We start from the raw sequence: 20,426 nt of genomic DNA, 5'->3' as shown, positions 1-20,426 counted from the left end.
ACTCTTAATACATAAATGAACATAATTAGATAATTGAATATTAAAATGACAATCTATTAATATATAAATGAACATGCATTAGTTGAAAAATGCCTATGAAAGATATCAATCAATGAACATGAAATACTAATGAACATTCATCAGAATAATTTTCCACTCCAAACTATGAAAAAGAATGAACATCAATACAATGACATATATATATATATATATATATATATATATATATATATATATATATATATATATATATATATATATATATATATATATATATCATCTATTAACATGTGAATGATTATATACTAATATACAAATGAACATCTATCAAAATGGAAAAAAAACATTTATTAAATAAAAAACCCACTGCGAACTAGTTTAATTAATGCTTACTTTTCTCCAGATTTTCTATGTTCTTCTCTAAAACTATTTCCTTCGTACTGCAATAAAAATGAACATTCATCAAACACCTTTGATATTCTAATAATCGTATGTTAATATGTGAAATTGTGAATGACCATGTATTATTATGTGATTGAACATTTACCAAAATAAAAACGAACATTCATCAAAATAATTCTCCACATCAAACTATGAAAAAATGAACATTATTACACGAATGACTATAAATTATTAAATACATATGAATTGAATGATCTATGAGCATTTGTATTAATTAAATGAGAGTTTTTTCGAAAAAAAAAAACATGTGAATGATAGTATACTAATGTATAAATGAGCATTTATCAAATGGAAATGAACATCTATCAAAAGAAAAATTTCACTACAAATCAATTTTATTAATACTTACATTTTTCCAGAATCTTTGTTTTCCTTCTCTAGAACTGTTTTCTTCGTTGTACAAAAAAAATGAAGAATGTAATGATTTGATTTATTAGTTTTTGAACAAAAATTACTAAAACTATAGTAAATACTTACATGATGCATTTTCCGCAGTTGATGTTTCAATAATTGTTTTGAAATACAATCACAAAAAAAAAATTAGTAAAACCTAGGTTTCATACTCTTTTTGAACCAAATATGAGCAAAACCACTTATTCTTTCGAATTTCAATCTTGTTTTGTTGAATTTTGTAGTGATTGAACAATTTTTATTGATAATTTGTCTCAAATTCGTAGAAATTTTGGGTTTGAAAAAGTAGATCAATGGGTTTAGAGAGAGAAAATGGGTGTAGAGAGAGAAAATGGGTAAGGAGAGAGAAAATGAAATGAAATGATGATTTGAATTTTTTTTAAATTTTTTTTTATTATCTATAGGTGGGTAAAAAGTGTGGTTACTATTCAGTTACTACACAATTACAGAATGGGGTTGTTGGGTTTGTTTATGCATTGTTTAGGGATGGGGGTTTAGGGATAGATAGCTACACTAGAGTCTAGGAGTATATAATTATAGTGAAGAACATATTGGGCCAAATGAATAACCCACCTTTCTTTTTGGACGTCTCATTGTTGACCCAATTATGGCTCGATGCACATCCACAGAAATATGGTAACTCAAAAACTGGTGGAGATTGCTCACATTGGTGTCTTTCTAGTGTTCCTGATACTTGGAATTTGCTCCTTTATGCTTCTTTATAGTATTTTAGGCCACTACTACAAAAATGGCCAAAGAGACCCGTCCAATAAAGCCAAAGAGACTGCTTTATAGGCGGTCTCTAGCTAAGCGGTCTCTTTGGCAAAGAGACTGCTTTGATGGAAGCTGTCTCTAGAATGAATAAACTAAGACCGCCTATTGTTGAAAGGCGGTCTCTAGAATGAGAAAAATAAGACTGATTATTGATGTTAGGCGGTCTCTTTTATGGGAAAACTAAGACCGCCTATTGAACTTAGGCAGTCTTTGTTTTTTGAAAACAGAGACCGCTTATCTAACTTCACAGGTCTCTTGGGCATCATTTAAAAATAAAAAAAAAAGCTTATTTTATTTGATTTTTAAATCGTAAATTAAAATTACATTTCATCAAAATAACTAATTGATTTTTATACATTTAATATATTTATACATGGTATAGAGTATATAGTACAAAATTATACAAAATCGATAATTACATATATAAAAAAAATTAATCCTATAAAATGCTTCTTCATCCCAAACTTCAACAACTCATTCGTGTAGATCTTCTTCTTTAGCTTCGAATATGAACTGATCCATTCGATTATAAGCTGCAATTAACATATAAGAATTAGCTTAACCCAGAAAAATTGTGTTAACAACAACCTCCACCTAAAAAAAAAATCCAAATCCAGAATTTCAAAAGTAAATTAAAAAAAAAAACACACACAGAATTCAAATGGAGTGCCCAGAAAAAACTATTCTACCCCAATTGAATTGATAAAATCATTAATAACCTATGAAAAATGAAAGAAAAAGTATAACTAAACATAAATTTTTTATTTAAAAAAAATTACAACAAGTTCGCTAAAATTAATCCTCTTTGTGAAATGAGATCTGACTTTTAGTTTCAACACACTCTTTCGTTTGGTTGTTTTTGTTTTTTTGTTTTTTTTTTTTTTACGGGATCTTTCATTAGGTATTTCAAAATAACCTTTCAAGAGTAAATCTAGTTATCCATTGTGATTTTGAGCCGATTATTGTGATTTTGAAATGTATTTTCATCTAATTTAAAGATAGTAAACTACAAGATTTTTTGAAAACATCAAATAAATTATGGAAACAAAATTCAAGAAAAATAACCCACACATTTCAAATCGAAAATCAACTCATTCTAGAAAAATAATATACAAAAATAAAAGATGAAGAGGGGGAGAGAGAGAGACAAACCTTTGAACCCAAAGAGAGAGTGCCGAGTGTTCGAGCATGAGAATGGCGAGTTGATTGCAAAAGCACCGCCGCGTGACAAGCAAAGTTGAGGGATGTATAGGGTGGAGTTATGTTGGCGGGGCTGAGATCGAGAAGGAGAGAGTATGGGTGAAGGACTGTGAGTGAGATTGATGGAAGTGCAAAGGTGCAAAGGTTAGAGGTGGTTGCATGAATTGAAACAAAATAGAGAGAGACAAGGAGGGGAAGGATTGGAAGGAAGGATGCTGGAAGCAATCTAGGGTTTTAAATGAGGAGGGAGTATCAAAAACGGGTTGGGGTAAAGCCCAAAAGCTATAAAGGGGATTAAAATAGAAAATGATAAAGTAAAAAAAAAAAAAAAAAAGTAGCGTGTAAGTGTGAAAAAATAGCAAGAGACCGCCTAACTTAAATATGTTGTCTAATGTGCTAGATGCAGAGACCGCCTAACTCAAATAGGCGGTCTAAGGTGTTAGTCTAGAGACCGTTTTTTTAAGAACTCGAGTCTCTCCATTTTAAAAATTACAAACAAAAAAATTCAAGAGAGACCAGTTATCTTTGGTAAAGGGTCTTTATTAATTTTCACTTTCTTAAGGTAGTATGAGAGAGACCCGTTATTTGTAATATTGGGTCTCTTGAAACAAAGAGACCTGTTATTTAATTAAGCGGTCTCTTATCTTAGGTCTCTTTGGCCATTTTTGTAGTAGTGTTTATTTTTTATTTTTTTATGATTAATTAAGGTATACACAATCAAAGTCTCATTCTTGATAGACTTTATCTATTGAATTACAAATTTATCTTAAAGAAATGTTTAAGAAATTAAAAATTAAATTGTTTTTTAGGATTATGTATGCTCTTCATTTATAGTTGAGGTATTTTATTTTATACAATATATATAATTTTTTTTTTATGGAAAATAGTTTTGTTTATAGTATCGGAATAAGCTCTTTTAAAATTATGTTTATGGCATTGAAATAAGCTCTTTTAAAACTATTAGTCATCACAAGGATATGAAAGAAAATAGAAAATAAATGGGAAATTCTCTGTTTCTCATGGTGAGAAACAAATTTTGTTTTTCACATGGCATTTTCGTAAATAAATCAACACTTTATTCAACTTTATTTAATTGTGGAGCCCACAATAATGAAAAAATTGTTGATTTATTCACAAAAATGTCATTATGAGAAACAAATTTGTTTCTCACCATGAGAAACCGGGGCATCCCCTGAATGAATTTCTCTTCATTGTTATATGATAAAGTTTGTACCATTGTCCATTGGCAGAAAATGTGCAAAAAAGTTCTTCCTTATGGTACTCGCATATAGCCAGATATAGGCCTCTGTACATCAGTACATGATTGCATAATTCTTTTGAAATTATAGTACTATTAAATAGTACTATTTTTATTGTTCATTCATAGGAGTATTATATTTTTGGAATAATGTAAACTAATAATCTCACCTTTAGTCGGTCTTCCACAAACAATCCCACCTTTTGAAATTCCAGAAATAATCCCACCTTTGATAGGGATCTTCCACTAACAATCCCTTTGACCTACAACCTGTTAAACAGGTTAAAAAAAATTCCCTTTATTTTTAAAACTTAATCTCTTCTACGACCACCAGCCACCACCGTGGTCACCCCAACCCTCACCCTTTACCGCCACCTCCATCCATTAGGCCACTACGAAACCCTCAACCACGCCGAAATACCATCACCACCCCCAAAACCCGAGCCTCACTCAAATTACACCACCCACAACCTCGAAAACACCATCCACAGCCCCCAAAACACCATCGAAAGCCCCCGAAAACACCACCCACAGCCCCGAAAACACCACCCACAACCCCAAAAACACCATCCACAGCCCCGAAAACACCCACAACCCCGAAAACACCACTGACAGCTCCAAAATAAACACCATCCACAGCCCCCAAAACCAATAACACCCCCGAAAACACCGCCCACAGCCCCAAAAATACCAATGATAACCCCGAAAACACCACCCACAGCCCCAAATAACTCCTCTTGGCCCTAAAAACTCAACCCTTAGCCTGAAAAACTCCATAAAAACCACCCCATGAAACCCACCTATACAAAACCCACCACCCCCACAAAACCCACGCCTACAGCCCCACATAACCCAAGTACCACCCCAACGAAATCCTACCCCCACGAAAAATCTCAAAACTCCGTGTGTTCGAATTACATCATCGTTGAACTCCGGGATTGTGCGAAATTGATGGTTGTGGAAGGGGTGTGCGACTGGTGGTGTTTTCAGGGTGGTGGTTGCCGGAGAATGCAAGGGCGGGGATGGGGAGAGGAGTGCAGTGGCAGGCTGGACTAGTGGCGGGGCTGGGGGTTTTCTTCTTTATTTTTTTTAATTAGATTTGTTTTTTTTTAGTTATTAAAAATCGGACTAAACCTATTAAAAACCTACACGTGTCTTTTAACTTAAGAAAATCGGTTACCAGATCAATCCAACCGGTCAGGGATTGTTAATGGAAGATAGGGGCAAAAGGTGGGATTATTTCTGGAATTTCAAAAGGTGGGATTGTTTGTGGAAGACCGACTAAAGGTGGGATTATTAGTTTACATTTTTCCTATATTCTTTGTATAAGAAATGGAGATGGGGCACAAATAATAAGTGCATGAAAAACTAAGAATTATCTTTTTTCAAAAATAAAATATTTTTTCTTCCTGTAAAAAATAATATGTATACAAAAAAAAAAAAGTGCAAAAAAAATGCACATGAATAGGGCATAAATACTTATAGAAAATATGGGGTCTTTAAGGAAAGGAAAATCGGAGCAACACCATCCTTGCGTTGCTGAATTGCCCGAGTCATGTTCACTGCATCACATTCAAGCTTCACCTTTGAATTAGGGGTGAAAGTCCGGTTTTCGGTTTGGTTTATAGGCCAAACCGAAACCGAACCACCCTAATTCGGTTTTTGGTTTTTGGAAACCAAACCGCACCACTTTACTTTTGAAACCAAACCAAACCAAACCATATAAATTTCGGTTTCAAAAGAAAAAACCGAACCAAACCGAATTTTTTTGGGCCTTGTTTATTTGGGCTTTAATCTGCAATTTTTGTGGGCTTAAATCATATAAATATTATATTCATCAACATATGTAGTAGCATAAATGCTTAATGAGATTTAAACAACATTAACAAGTTCTAAAACTTCAAAGTTATAATTCAAAATTTTAAAAGTTCAACACTTCATCCAAAAAAAAAATAAAATTGTTCAACATTACAACTTTAACAATTGTTTAACAGCAGTAGCAACAAGCAGCATAGACCAAGTTCTAAAAGGCAGTAAAAAAATTGTTTAACAGCAGTAGCAACAAGCAGCAGGGCAACAACAGCATCATAACAGCAGGTCAGCAGCAAAAGCAGGTCAGCACTCAGCAGCATAGACTAAGGCAGTAGCAGTGATAGAGCAAGGCAGTAGCAAGTCTGGCAAGTGGCAACAGCAAGTCAGCAATGAGCAAAGAGCCACATCAGTCTATTATTTCGAGCACTTCATCAATATCAGCATCACCAACTGCCATATTCTTCAAGTCTATCATAATTCATAACAAAAATAACCAAGTTAAAATATATACACATAATGAAAATAAGTAACTTATGATTAGATGTTCTTATATATTACCCTCTTTAAGAAGCTCAACTTCCTCTAAACATTCTTCAATACTTGGAAATGGTGAAGCACGTAACCAATTTTGAGCACAAACAAGACCTTCTACAACTCGAGGAGTTAATGAGCTCCTAAACTGATCTAGAACCCTGCCCCCAGTGCTGAATGCACTCTCAGAAGCTACTGTCGAAACAGGGACAACAAGAACATCACGGGAAATTCTCCCCACAGTAGGAAACCTTGAACAATTGAACTTCCACCAGCTCAAAATGTCAAATTCATCAATATCCTCCGCTGTATCCTCCTCCAAATATTTGTCTAACTCTATTTTTGCATCTCCATCTCTCTCACACTTGTGTTTCTTATACTTACTCTTTAAGACTTCAATCTTTTTATGTTTGGGACTCAATGGAGTTTTGCCATCCTTACTTGAAGACACTTCCTCCCTATTCACATCATTACCAGAAGAAACACGATACTCCTCATACAAAGCATTCAAAGCTACCTTCACATTATCAACTAACTTTGATGCAACAATAGGGTCATAAATTTCAGTTATCATCCACTCAACATAATCAAGCTTATAACGAGGATCAAGGACAACGGCAATAAAAATCAGGAGGTTTATTTTTTCTGGATCACCCCAATACTTTTCATATTTTTCTTTCATTCTACAAGCCATAAGACACATATCCACATCATCACTTGAAACCAAATCTTTCATAAGTACAGCAACACTCACCAATTCATGAAAAAACAAATTCAAACTGACATATAAAGAGCCAGAGACATGCAAGGTCAGATCATAAAAGGCTTGTAGAAATTCAGAAAGTCTTCTTACATTATTCCAATCATCAGAATCTGGGCTACCCTTACCATCCCTCTCATTCAAATCAACTACATAGTGAGGGTCTTCCCCAGAATACCTCTCAAAAGCATCTTGAAGCTCAATAGCAGCATTCAACATCAAATAGGTGGAGTTCCACCTAGTAGGCACATCAAGGCAAAATCCCTTTTTTGTGTTGATTTTTTCATCTAAGACACATTTTGTAAACCTTTGCAACCTAGCAGGAGATTGTTTGATAAACCTAACAGCATGCCTAACACGTTGAACCGACTCATTAACAGTTTTCAACCCATCAGAAACAACCAAATTGACAATGTGTGCAACACAACGCATGTGAAGGAAACGACCCTTAAGAACCCCAGTTTTCCACCCATTTATTTTCCTTCTCATATACCCAATTGCAGTATCATTTGAGCTAGCATTATCAACTGTTATGCACATGACATTTTCAAGCCCCCAATCAAGCAAACACTTTTCAATTTCTTTGCCAATATCATCACCCTTATGACTAGAAATAGGACAAAAATTCAGAATTCTTTTGTGTAATTTCCAATTATTATCAATAAAGTGGACAGTCAAGCACATGTAATTGATTTGTTGTATAGAGGTCCATGTATCAGTGGTTAAAGAAACTCTTGAATTACACCTTTTTAACACATTTTTCAGCTTTCGTTTTTCAGTTAAATATGTTTCAAAACAATCTTTGGCTACTGTAATTCGAGAAGGAACATTAAATCTAGGCTCTATTACACCACAAAAATGTCTAAAACCTATACCTTCAACAAACTTAAATGGAAGTTCATCAACAATCACCATAAATGACAAAGCTTTTCTAATACTACCAGCATCAAATTTGTGGTATGTCAACCCACTAGTACCACCACTTGGTTCTTTAGCACTTTTAAATGAAAGCAAACTTTGTTTTGAATCTTTAGGGGTGTTAAAGGGATACTTACGACATCGCGAAATATGAGCCCATAACACACTAGTGCCGTTTTTCTTTGCCCCACACTTGTAGCTCATCCCACAATACTTGCAAATTGCCTGCATTCCAGAAGGTAAGTCTTCTTTATCAAAGTGCTCCCAAACTTCAGAGCGTTCTTTCATCCTCTTCCTTTTTGCTCCCTGTTCTTTTTTCTGATTTTGAGAGACTTGGTCAGTCTCATGTTCGGATTGAGGCTGGTCAGGAACACCACCCACGTTGGTTGTCATTCAATAATTCGTGGTTGAATAACAATCTGTAAGAATACATGCAAACTCATAAATTAAGAATATTGGATCTTTTAAAGGGAATAATAGGTTGGGGCGGTTGTGCATTAGTCATGCAAACTGTTTTCTTGTTTATGAGGCTTGGTGCAAAACTTATTATGATATTATATTAACAATTGTTGTTAGATGAAATTAAGTTAATATTGGGTTTTGTTAGTTTTGTTACATATTTTTGAATTGTAGTTAATTTATTTTAGTAAGAATTACAATGAATTTATAGTCCTATAAAAAAAAAAAGAGACTTACAGTACCAATAATAATAATTATACCCCTAATAAACAAAATCAATAGTAACTGGCTAACTGCACAAAAGACAATAACAATTTAGCAATAATAATTAGCCCCCTAAGATTCCACCCCACCACCCAAAAACAATCAAATTAAGCACTAACTGACTAACTGTACCCAAAACAAGTAAAATCAAAATTAACAATAATAACAAAGATCAACAATCTAATAAACACTTATCAAGACAATGATAATGCTATTAATCATGCGAACCCTTGAATTAATAACTAACTAATAATCTGAAACAATCTTCAACAGAGTCCAATCGAATAGAGCTTCAAAATACCAGAAAATTCAGAATGTTTTACTAGACCAAAACCCTAATCAGAATGTTTTACTAGTCCAAAACCCAAAATACCCTTGAATAGACCAAAACCCCGAAGCATCAAAATACCAGAAAATTCAGAATGTTTTACTAATTTGTACAGAATAGAAAATTCAGAAACAACATCGCAATATGAACATCAAGCATAGATTAAAACCCTAATCAGAATGTTTAACAAATTTGTACATGTAATTTGCAGAGTTTTGTAATTAACATTTAACACTAATCATAATTAAAACCCTAAAAAAATATGAACATCAAGCATAATCAAAACTTAAAAGCATACCTTTGGACGGTGGACGGTGTCACAGTGAACGCCTGAACGAGTGCCGGTGAACGACGGAGAGTGAGAATTCTGAGAAACACAAAAGAGATGATTGAGAAACTGAGAAAGTGAGGGTGATAGACTGAGAAATTCGCAATGAGGGTAGGGTAAGAGGCGAGGAACTGAGGAAGTCAGGAGAGAGAATCAGAGAATGAGGGTTAGGGTTTTTTTTTTTTTCCTTATATACTTAGGGTAAATCTGGGCCTAAATTTCGGTTTTCGGTTTTTTTTCGGTTTTCCATTTCCTCAAACCGAAACCAAACCGAAAACCGAAATATTTTTTTTTAAAAACCGAACCGAACCACTTCAAAAAAAAAACCGAACCATATTTCTTATTCGGTTCGGTTTTCGGTTCGGTTCGGTTTTAACCCGAATTTGTTTCACCCCTACTTTGAATAACCCCATCTGTGCGCTAATTCAAGCCCATAGGCTGCACCAGCTGCTTCAGCTATTTCGGGAGCCCATCTGCAACAGATTTTCTTCACGCCAGCTAGCAAAACTGTCCCAGCATCGTCTCTGATCACCACACCCAAACTTACCCCCTCCTCACCTATCACATGGGCATCTACATTAATTTTTACCTGACCATTTGGTGGACAGACCCACGTTGCTACTGTTGGTGCAATGTTACCCCGAGAGCTGCCCCCAACCTTTGTGAAAGTGGGGTTCGTGGGAGAGAGAAATTATAAATTAATGGTGGGTCCTTTCCAAATATAGTTGTGTTGCAACTAATATGAAACGGCCGAAAATGAAAAGTGTTGCAACTAATGTGAAACGGAAGGAGTAATTCACTAAACTTAGCTTGGATAAAGAACGAGCTATATACACTACAAGGTACTGAACTTTGCCAAATATATCAATTAAGGTACTGAACTTTTATTTGTATCAAATAGAGTACTTTGACCTAGGCTGGAGGTAACCTTTCAGTTGGTAACCTATTGTAACCGGTTTATTTGATTTAAAATAAATAAATAAATAAATAAATTCATGGATAACAACTTTTTCTTTCTCTAGAATATTACTTTCATCCAACTTTCTCTATCTTCTCTTCTCCTTCGTTTTACAACCCCAATTCAATTTGGATTATTTTATGGGGTTTTCTTATACAAGTATATAATTTTCATTAATTTGCCTCTATTATAAATAATGTGGGAATTAATTTTCGATAACAATTCGATTACTTGTTAGGGTTATTCTTGTAGTTGATGCTCTTAATAATTACCCCTTTCTTCTTTTCGTCTGCAAATTCTTTTCCAATCAATAAAACTTAATAATTATATAAAATTCTTGAAGAATGAGCGTAATATTGTGGGAAAAAGCAGTAGAAAAAGGAGAAGAAAAAGAAGGTTGAAGATAGTGGCAAAAATGGAGGAGAGAGAATAGAAAATAATGATGTTTTAATTCCTCCTGTCAATTTTTGTATGGTGGAAGTCTGGAAGATGGACTTTACAGATCTGGGTTTCAATAACCTTCGAATTTCGGCTTCCTCTAAACCCTAAGTCCCAAGTCTATCAGGTAAGTTAATGATTTTTTTATGGTTAATTATTGTAATTTAGGGTTAATTAGTTTGTTATAATTAATGAGATTTTATTTGATTGTGTTATTATTAATTAATTATTGTATTTAAATTTCAATGTTGCAGAGATATTTGTGTACCGTGCTATACCCAGAATCGCATTTGAAGTTTATTGAATCGCATAATATTCGATTGTGGTTTAATTTTTTATATGGAGTATTAATTATGAAATTATTGGTAGCTCAAAGATGAAGGAAGGTTTTTGGAACAGACCTTCAATGGAGCTGCAATAAACATTTTTGGAAAAAAATTGAAAGTTCAGTACCTTCCATAATTTTTGTCAGAATTTTATTTTTTCTTTTTTTTTTTTTGTTGTTAACCGGTTGTTGTAGGTGGGAAAGTTTAGTACTGTTCCTTAAGTACTTTGCCTGATACAAATGAAAGTTCAGTACCTTGCCTGATACATTTTGCAAAGTTCAGTACCTAGTAGTGTAAATAACTTGATAAAGAACTTGTTTTATCCATACTTTTTTTTTGAAGAAAAACGTTAGGGGAGCTTTTATATTGAGGCATTGTTTACTTCACCTTAAAAAAAATAATATTCAGTAAAAATAATTTCACTTTAGTAAAATTAATTTCATTTTAGTAAAAAAAGTTCAATTCAGCAAAATAAGTTCAGTTCAATCAGTAAAAATAATTTCAGTTCATAAAAATCAGTAAACTTAAAGAAGAAATATAATAGAAAATTGGTAAAAATAATTTTAGTTCAGCAAACATAATTTTAGTTCAGTAAAATTAATTTCAGTTCAATAAAAATAATTTCAGTTCAGCAAATATAATTTTAGTTCAGTAAAAATAATTTCAATTCAATAAAAAAAGGTGAAGTGAATAGGGCCTAAATCACTAGATTAGACTCGTGCGTTGCACTATTTAATTAATTTTCATTATTATGCAAGAAATAAATCATTTGTGTAAAAAAGACAGGTAATTTTTTTATTAGAAAAATGTATAGTGTAGGTTTAAAAAAATAAAATAAATGATGACATCAAACATAGAAAAAATGGAGGGAAAATTTTTAATGTTAGAATGACACGTAGGATAATTTGAGAGTTAATGATGTCAGCAATGTTTTGTTTTAGTAATAGATTGCCTGCCAAAATTAAAACACTTTGGGGGAAAACATCCATAAAATCATGTTCAGAACTACCCCGAGTAACCCATCTCGAGTAATACTTTATTTTATTTATATACAAATAAAACAAGCGTTCCAAATTAAAATTTTACATGCCTTCATTTATTATTGTTTCCTTTTCAATTTCATGCATATTATCAACTTAAGTCAAAAAATAAAGATATTGTAGGTATTCATATGATTTAAACATACAATTGATACAACCTCAAATACTATGGATATAAAATGACCACGAGCATTACTCAGGCCCAAATACTATGGATTTCTAAGACTTCATGCAATCAATAATTGAATCAAGTTGCTTGCTTATGATAACTACTTTCTTATTATCTTTATGAAATGAAATGAGAACAACTTACGTATTAGTGGGTGGGGAATATGGAGATAAGGGGACTAATTCCATGTGAATCAATTAACTTAGGATTTAGACAACCTATGTGATTTAGCTACTATCCAAAATCAATCAATGTTTATTTGACAATTGATAAACATGAACTTACGTATCAATTGAATTGCTTAATTAATTGGTCTCTTTTGATACGTCTATTTATTAATTTTTTTTTAATGAAACACGTCTATTTATTGATTTGTATGTTTAGAACCAAGTGAAAACGAAAGATTTGTGTAAAAATTATGAATGAAAAATTCGTTTACCCTCATTCATTGGTTCAGCGTAGACACAAAAGTTCTTAATAGTTCCTTTATATAATAGAGATAATGAACATAAACCGTTAGGCAAAAATGTTGGATTAATGGCTTTAAAAGCCTTCATAAGTTCATATAGTCTATATATCCAACAGAAAATGTATGAATTTTTTTGCTAACAATAGAATAATTATTTGTGTGTTTTTTTTTTTTTTTTTTTTCACAAAGTAATACTCCCTCCATTACTCTTATTTAATTTCCCTATCCAACTCCAAAGAGTATTCGATATACATCTTAAAACATGTATAATTCTAATTTTAAATACGTAAAAATTATAGTAATGTAACGTAAAAATTTTAAAGTAGATTTTGAAACAAATCTAACAAGATTTCATATGATCAAATTATATTTTTTTTATGAAATTTACATTGCCAAGATTTGGAAATTCTATATGGTTTTTTATTTTTTTAATTTTTTTATTTTATTTAACCATAGTTTCTACTTTCTAGTGATATATTATATTAGTAAATTAAAGGAAAGGAAAGGAGATGATTTGGTATGATATTAGTAAAAGCAGAAAAGGAAAGAGAAAGCTAATTCTAAGCTTGACAAGTATTTAATTTCTTTCTTTCCTTTCAAATTGACCCAATAATTTTTCAAGATGAGGATTTCAATCCCATTACTCCATGTTAAGCTCCTTTGTGTTTAGTTTGTTTATTTTCAGTTTTGTGGAGTTAAGTTCGTGTTTTAGTACAGTTTGTGGTTTCCTTGCCTTATTGGTTCTCTATCGAAAGTTTGATAAGTTGGTTGTTCTTCGATGCTCTTGTCGTTGTTTTATTTGGGGCTGGTTGGGTTTTATCATGTGGTGTAACATGGTTTTAGGGGAGCTAGGGGATGTGTTAACCTCCTCTTACAATGTCCTGGTGCTCGGATTCGGGTATTTGTGGAGACTGCCATTTTTTTGTGGTTTGTCTAGGCTCTTATGATTGGTCTTGGCTTGTTGTTTGTATGTTGTTAGCTCTTTTGATCACTACGGTCAAGAGAGTATTCAAAGGTTATCCCTTGGTCACCTTAATTTCAGTTTAGCAATGGATTTACAATTTATTGATATGAAAAACCTTTATCTTAACCCTGCTCTCCAACATGGGGGCTCCCTTAAGTTTTTTTTTGGGGGTTTTTAGTATGGTAATGGTCTTTTTCTTACAGAAGAGGCCAAAGGTACCACGATTAAGGGTACCGAGTCACCTTTTAAAGTGACTCTAAGTGTGTTGTCAAGCCTGGGTCGTCTGTTGTTCCTACCCCTGTTGCCTAATGCTAAGGACTATTGGTGTCTTTTTGAGCTCGTGTTATTGTTAACAACCAATAACTATGTGTTCTATGCTCTTTCGTCCATTTTCCAAGATCAACGATATATGGGATGCAAAGATAGCAATGATAACATTGGGTATATCTTGAAGCGTGTTCAAAGGCAAACACTTGGTTTTTTTAAGGAGCAAGCCCTAGTTTATAACCTTGATAAACAAATATGTTTATCAAATAGAATTTTCGTAAATAAGTTGCATTGAAAATTGTGTTTTTGATTAAAAAAATATATTTTTACTGTTTTTGGGCCATTATGACAAGTTGGACAGATTTTTAGAGTTAACGGTGTTAATTCACCGTTTGTTACTATTCATCTTCTTCCTCCCACCTTTTCTCAAATCTTCCACCGGCAGCACCACCATAGCCATCATGTGGTCCACCACCATCACATCGACCACCATCCGAAACCCATCACAGCCACCGCCATATGTCCGCCTTCCGCCGATCAAAACCACAATAGCCTTCCTTTTCGTCCCGTCATCTTCCTCTTCTTCCTGTAGTCCCCATCTTCTTCATCAACAATGGTCGCTTTGCGGGGAAACAAAAAGACACCCTACTAGAAAAGAGTGTAAATTATGTTCATATCAACCCCTTAGAAAAAGCCTTTCATTCGCGGTGGCATTTTGAACTACCGTAGGTGGAGGAAGAAGTGGTTTCTGGGTTTGGGACTTTGAGTTTCAAATTTCCACCATTGAAATTGAAGGTTGAAGGAGGAGAGAGAAAACAACAAAAGGTTGAAGAAGGAGATAGAAAATAAAAAAAATACCAAAAGGTTGAAGGAGGAGAGAGAAAATAACAGTTAACCAAAAGTTAGATATAATTTACATATATACCCCTAGCCTTTTGTTTATCAAGGTTATAAACTTGTATTTTCTATTTTTCAAGCCGACAGTTTCTTGCAAGGATGATGTTATGTAGTTTTATATGTAATTGTTGTACCATTGGAGCTAGTAAAGCTTCTTTGGGCAGTTTATCAAACCTACTCCATAGTTTGTAATTTTTATTACAAGTCTATTATGCTGATGTCAAAAAAAAAAATAAAAAAAAAAATAAAGTTTTGTTTTCAGATTTTTTAAGTACTTTGAATTTATCAGATTCATATCAACTAATTGGTTGGAATATACCTAGATGTATATTTTTGCAAATATTCCACCTAACATAATACTCCGTATTTTTGCAATTATCTAACCATTTTTTTTTGGTGAAAATATTATCTAACCTTATAATAAGATTTGGAATGTATTATTATTATTTCCATCTTTAAAATAATATATGTGCATATATAAACAATCTTTTCTTTCCAATTCAATAAATTAAAAATGATTCTCCATCCAATAAATTATATTCTCTCCGTTCTTGATAATTCAACTCACTTTGCATTTGTGCGATCTCCAATGACCATCTTTGACTATAAATATCTTCGGCTATGTATAAGCGAAAATTATAAAAAAATTGTTTTATTTTGACCCTATAAACAGTAAGTGAGTCAAACTTTGAGAAACGGAGGTAATACATCAATTTGTTTTATTTTAAGTTGTTAAAGCTATAGGTTTTATAAGATAAAAAAAAAAAATTAGAAATATTTATAATATTGCCTTCCCTTTGAAGCTAAGTTTACAAAAATTGTAAACCTTGAGCGCAACATCCACTTCTTATTCTATAAACACAAACTTTTTAGTGGACTTGCATGATTGCATGTACCAGATTATTATGGGACCCAGAATATGAATTTAGCTTGCCACTCCATAAAATTATTGAAGTTTCAACTTTCAATTAATCCAAGAATCTTAGCTATTACCATCACCCCATTATTATTGTTAACGAAAACATGAAAAGGATCTCATAGAAAAAAAGAATCCGTTATTACCACTACATTATTATTGCTTATAAGACTGGTAGATAAATATATATAACAGTATAATAATGACAATCTAAACAAACTTAATAATTCTTAATAAAATGACATTTATATATATAAATAATATTATTAGTTCTAGCCTGTTCACAAGATTTCTTAAAAAAAAATTGTGTTTTTGTGTACGGCTGATCATATCATGTGACCGCTTATAAAAATAGTCATATAACACTGATCGAGTAACCTCTATAATATTGACAAACTAACACATGTAACAATGACGATTGAGTAACCCATATAATACTAACAAAGTAACACGTAGCGGGCCACACCGCGTCAACCACATATAAGAATTTGGGCCACACCGGGCCACTCTGGTAGGTATATTTCGATTGTTCAAATAATTATTGCTCATTTATTCATCAAATGATTAATGATTAAAATTAATTGCATTCAGGTGAATATAATAATTTTCAAGCTACTTGCAAAGTATGAAATTGATTTATTAGTTCAATTTAATTGACCCCCTTTTTCTTAACTTAAAATACAGATATTATGTAAATGATTTTTTCACAAAATTTAGTGGAAAGAAAATATTGTTTGTGGGGGATTCACTAAGCCTAAATCAATGGCAATCTCTTACTTGCATGCTTCATGCGGGCAATCCAAACGCTACATACAACTTGACGCAGCAACAACCCATGTATTCCTTTCAATTTCCTGTAAGTCACTTGATTAGCTTTTTTATTAACCATTCAATCTATTGCACTATCAATTGTTAACTAATTTATGGTGACTAAATTACAAAAAATTTTATAACGAAATATTAATTGATCCTAGGATCAATTCTCATCATCTGTCCTTGTGGCTCTCTAACACCCCAAAAAAATAGGCAATTTTATAAACTTGGTTGCTCGTTACGTTGGGTGAATGAGACAAGGGTGGTATCTAGAGCCGCCAATGATAAGGCACTATTGGGTTTATTGGCTAAGTGTTGAATGTAGACATGTGGTTGTAATGGGGACGATAGGTTGCTAATGACTTGACATGTTGGGTAGAATAAAATGTTGGATTTGGTTGTAATTGGTGGTTAATTTACTTAAACAAATTAGGAGGGAAAGAGACCTATGTTCCTATTGAATATTGATCTAGAAAGAAAAAAAGTTTCATAACATACAAAGTGTACGTGTCATGAGACATCTTCACATTCACTACAACTAAAATTAATTACATCTAATTTTCATTAGAGGTGCTTATTTTGGTTTATTTTTTCTTCCTATATTGTTTACTAATGTTTATTATACACTTTATGTATTTAGAAACTTATACATTATAATATGAAAATTTAAAGTAATAACCCGGGACATTACTTGGACCACACACTAGTTGATTGAGATAAATATGTGTAAGTTTAAGTATTTAATTTTAAAAATTTATGAAAAATAAAAAGACAATTTTCTCTTCTAGATATGACTAAATTTAAATAAATTTTTTGGAATTGCAGGAGTATAATCTCACAATTAATATGCAATGGCATCAATTCCTAGTGGACATAGATGTGGAACCAACAGGCAGAATTTTAAAGCTTGAGTCTATCAAGGGTGGTGATGCATGGACTGATTTTGACTTGCTCATCTTTGATAGTTGGCATTGGTGGTTTTATGTTCCACCCCAGCAACCGTATGTCTCAATCTATTTATATATTTTTTGTATATTTCAAGTATCTATTATTACTTTTTCTCAAAAAAAAAAAAAAGGTTGTTAATATATATTGGAATACATTTGTAGATGGGATTTCATACAACTAGGAAATGAAACAAAGAAGGATATGAATCGAATAGAGGCATTCAAGATTGCACTAGGAACTTGGGCAAAATGGGTTGATTCTGCGCTTGATCATAGTAGAACCAAAGTTTTTTATCAGGGCATCTCAGCGTCGCACTATCAGTAAGATAATACTTGCCTTATCCTTCACAGTTAAAACTATATTATGCTTCAATTAGAAACTGTACTACATGCATATTGTTTGCAACGATTAGACATTTTTCCTCTCCACTTTATATCAAATCGTTGCAAATAATATGTAACAGATGTAGTAAATAGGTAGAACAATAGATTTAGAAAAACAAAGTACTCGTAGCTATACAAAATTGTACTACGTAATCATAGATGACATATACTGAATTTGTATTCTTCTTATCATCTTATCTGACCACTTAACTAATTACTTTAATCATATAGTCCGTCAAATTACAAACGATGTGTTATTACTCCATGTGTATGTTACATGTACCAATACAATAAACAAAATACAAAAGACAATTACTAAATATTTGCCAACTTTAATTAACACATCCTAAATGACATAATTCCCATAAAATTGGCAGTGGCATTGATTTTGGGAAACCAACGGCACAAGGTTGTTATAAGGAGACACAACCAATACTTGGATCAAAAAGCCCAGCACCACCAAGCCCAGGAATCGGTATAGTGAATAACATATTGGGCCAAATGAATAACCCAACTTTCTTTTTGGACGTCTCATTGTTGACCCAATTAAGGCCCGATGCACATCCTCAAAAATATGGTGCCTCAAAAACTGGTGGAGATTGCACACATTGTTGTCTTGCTGGTGTTCCTGATACTTGGAATTTACTCCTTTATGCTTCTTTATAGTTTTTTAGGCCTTTATTTTTCATTTTTTATGATTAATTAAGGTATACACAATTAAAGTCTCATTCTTGATAGACTTAAGTTGTTGAAATACACATTTATTTTTAATGAAATGTTTAAGAAATAAAAAGTTTAAATTGTCCTCCTTCCTTATGGTACTCGCAGATAGCCATATATAGGTCTGTACATTATAATTGCATTATTCCTTTGACTTTATAGATTTATATTACTGTTTTTATTGTTTATAATGTTTTATAAACAATAAAAACAGTAATATAAATCAATATTAACCGGGGCTTCCTCTATTGTACTATTTTCTATGTACTCCCTCTGCCCACGATTATCTGCACCAAATGTATTTTTTGCGGATTCCTAAGCAAAACTTTTAGTGTAGTTTAATTAAGTTTGAGTGGGTTTAATTAAATAGTAAAAATGAGGAAAATAGGAGACAGAAAGTGGTCCCATATGTTTAAGTATGACAGTGGGTTAAAGTGAGTGGGAAAGAGGAGAGAGAAAGTGGTCCCACATGTTTAATTAAAAAAGGTTAAACAAAATTAATACAAAAAAGTAAGGGTAAGATGGTCTTTTTACATTTTAAATTTTACAAAAAGAGGAAAGAAAAAAAATTTGTTGCACATAATAGAGAGCACCCATTTATGACAAATGTTGCAGATAATTGTGGACGGAGGGAGTATAAGAAATGTGAGTGGGACACAAATCCTAAGTGCATGAAAAAAATGTACATACACATGAGTTGAGGCTTAAAAATTTAAAGAAATATGGGCTATTTTTGGTAGTTGAGTGAATAAAAAAAAATACGAAGGCAGTTTGGTCTTTTCATAGTGTCCAAAAAATGGAAACAATAGATTGGGACACCTAAAATGAAAAATGGGAAAAATGATATGGGACACCTGTAGACACCCATTTGTGTCTCCCCAAAACCAAACCCAGTGATGAGTGCCTTTCACGTCGAATCATAATCGAATGAAACGAAAGTGTGGAAAGGTCTAGTGTTGCGGAAAGTTTTATTTCTTTTCTCTTCTCTCTGTTTTTGAAAACTTTACTTTAAGAAAACAACCAATCCAGTTTGGTTGGTCCATGATATGGGTCCAATAATGGTGTAGTTGGATGGGGTTTGCAAAGACCTTTCCAACGATATATTATAAGCCCAATTCCGATGAATATTGAGGAAGTTATGGCCAATTTACTAAACTGGGCTCGGTTTGAGTTTTAAGTACGGCCCAATGATCTAGGGGAGGGCCTAATATAATTTATCATTCCTAATGCAATTAGGAATGGTTTTAGTTTTCTAGAATATTCTAGAAGGTTCTTTTCATTCTTAATTCAATTAGGACTCTTCAGAGTTTTAATCAAGATCAAATAGCATTTTCGACTGAAATTATATTATTTTATCTTCCAGTACGGAAATTTATCAGATTTTCGAAAACGTGTTGAAATCCAATTTGGCGTCCAACCCCAGGCCTTGGCGCCTGGAACCAGGATTGGCGCCAGACGCCAGCCATTGGCGCCTGGCGCTTGCCACTGGTCCTGGCGCCAATGAGCTAGGGCTGGAGCCAATGTGTTTTTGCGATCTTCAGACTCTGTTTTGATAAATTATCTTTTTTGGCTGATTTTCTCTATAAATATCGTATCAAAAACTCCGTTTTCAT

At 32.8% G+C, this 20,426-nt stretch overlaps 1 protein-coding gene and 2 long non-coding RNA genes across 3 annotated transcripts; 2 read left to right on the top strand and 1 right to left on the bottom strand.

Moving 5' to 3' along the window:
• Nucleotides 1-1,972: 1,972 nt before the first annotated feature.
• On the bottom strand, nt 1,973-3,167 carry LOC110702777. Its single transcript, XR_002507584.1, has 2 exons — nt 2,800-3,167; nt 1,973-2,180 (listed from the first exon to the last, which is right to left on the bottom strand). It is a non-coding gene; the product is annotated as an uncharacterized LOC110702777 (long non-coding RNA).
• A 7,348-nt stretch (nt 3,168-10,515) lies between these two features.
• Nucleotides 10,516-11,555, top strand: LOC110702776. The gene is made up of 2 exons (XR_002507583.1): nt 10,516-11,028; nt 11,156-11,555. It is a non-coding gene; the product is annotated as an uncharacterized LOC110702776 (long non-coding RNA).
• Nucleotides 11,556-14,278: 2,723 nt separating this feature from the next.
• LOC110702813 (protein trichome birefringence-like 41) lies at nt 14,279-19,718 on the top strand. Its single transcript, XM_021880559.1, has 5 exons — nt 14,279-14,413; nt 16,593-16,805; nt 17,588-17,763; nt 17,872-18,030; nt 18,471-19,718. Exons 1-5 carry the CDS (start codon nt 14,279-14,281, stop codon nt 18,757-18,759), a joined length of 972 nt encoding a protein of 323 aa, XP_021736251.1. The 3' UTR covers nt 18,760-19,718.
• The last annotated feature ends 708 nt before the right edge of the window (nt 19,719-20,426 follow it).

Source organism: Chenopodium quinoa, unplaced genomic scaffold, assembly GCF_001683475.1.
Source record: "Chenopodium quinoa cultivar QQ74 unplaced genomic scaffold, ASM168347v1, whole genome shotgun sequence".
NCBI classification, from domain to species: Eukaryota; Viridiplantae; Streptophyta; class Magnoliopsida; order Caryophyllales; family Amaranthaceae; genus Chenopodium; species Chenopodium quinoa.
Note: the sequence above shows the minus strand (reverse complement) of the source record. Positions and strands in the feature narration are given on the sequence as shown.

Bases quoted from the DNA above. Each gene is read 5' to 3' on its own strand.
- LOC110702813 (XM_021880559.1), top strand. From the start codon at position 14,279: ATGGGATGCAAAGATAGCAATGATAACATTGGGTATATCTTGAAGCGT. The intron at 17,764-17,871 runs GTATGTCTCAAT...ATACATTTGTAG, and splicing joins TATGTTCCACCCCAGCAACC to ATGGGATTTCATACAACTAG. The intron at 18,031-18,470 runs GTAAGATAATAC...TAAAATTGGCAG, and splicing joins ATCTCAGCGTCGCACTATCA to TGGCATTGATTTTGGGAAAC.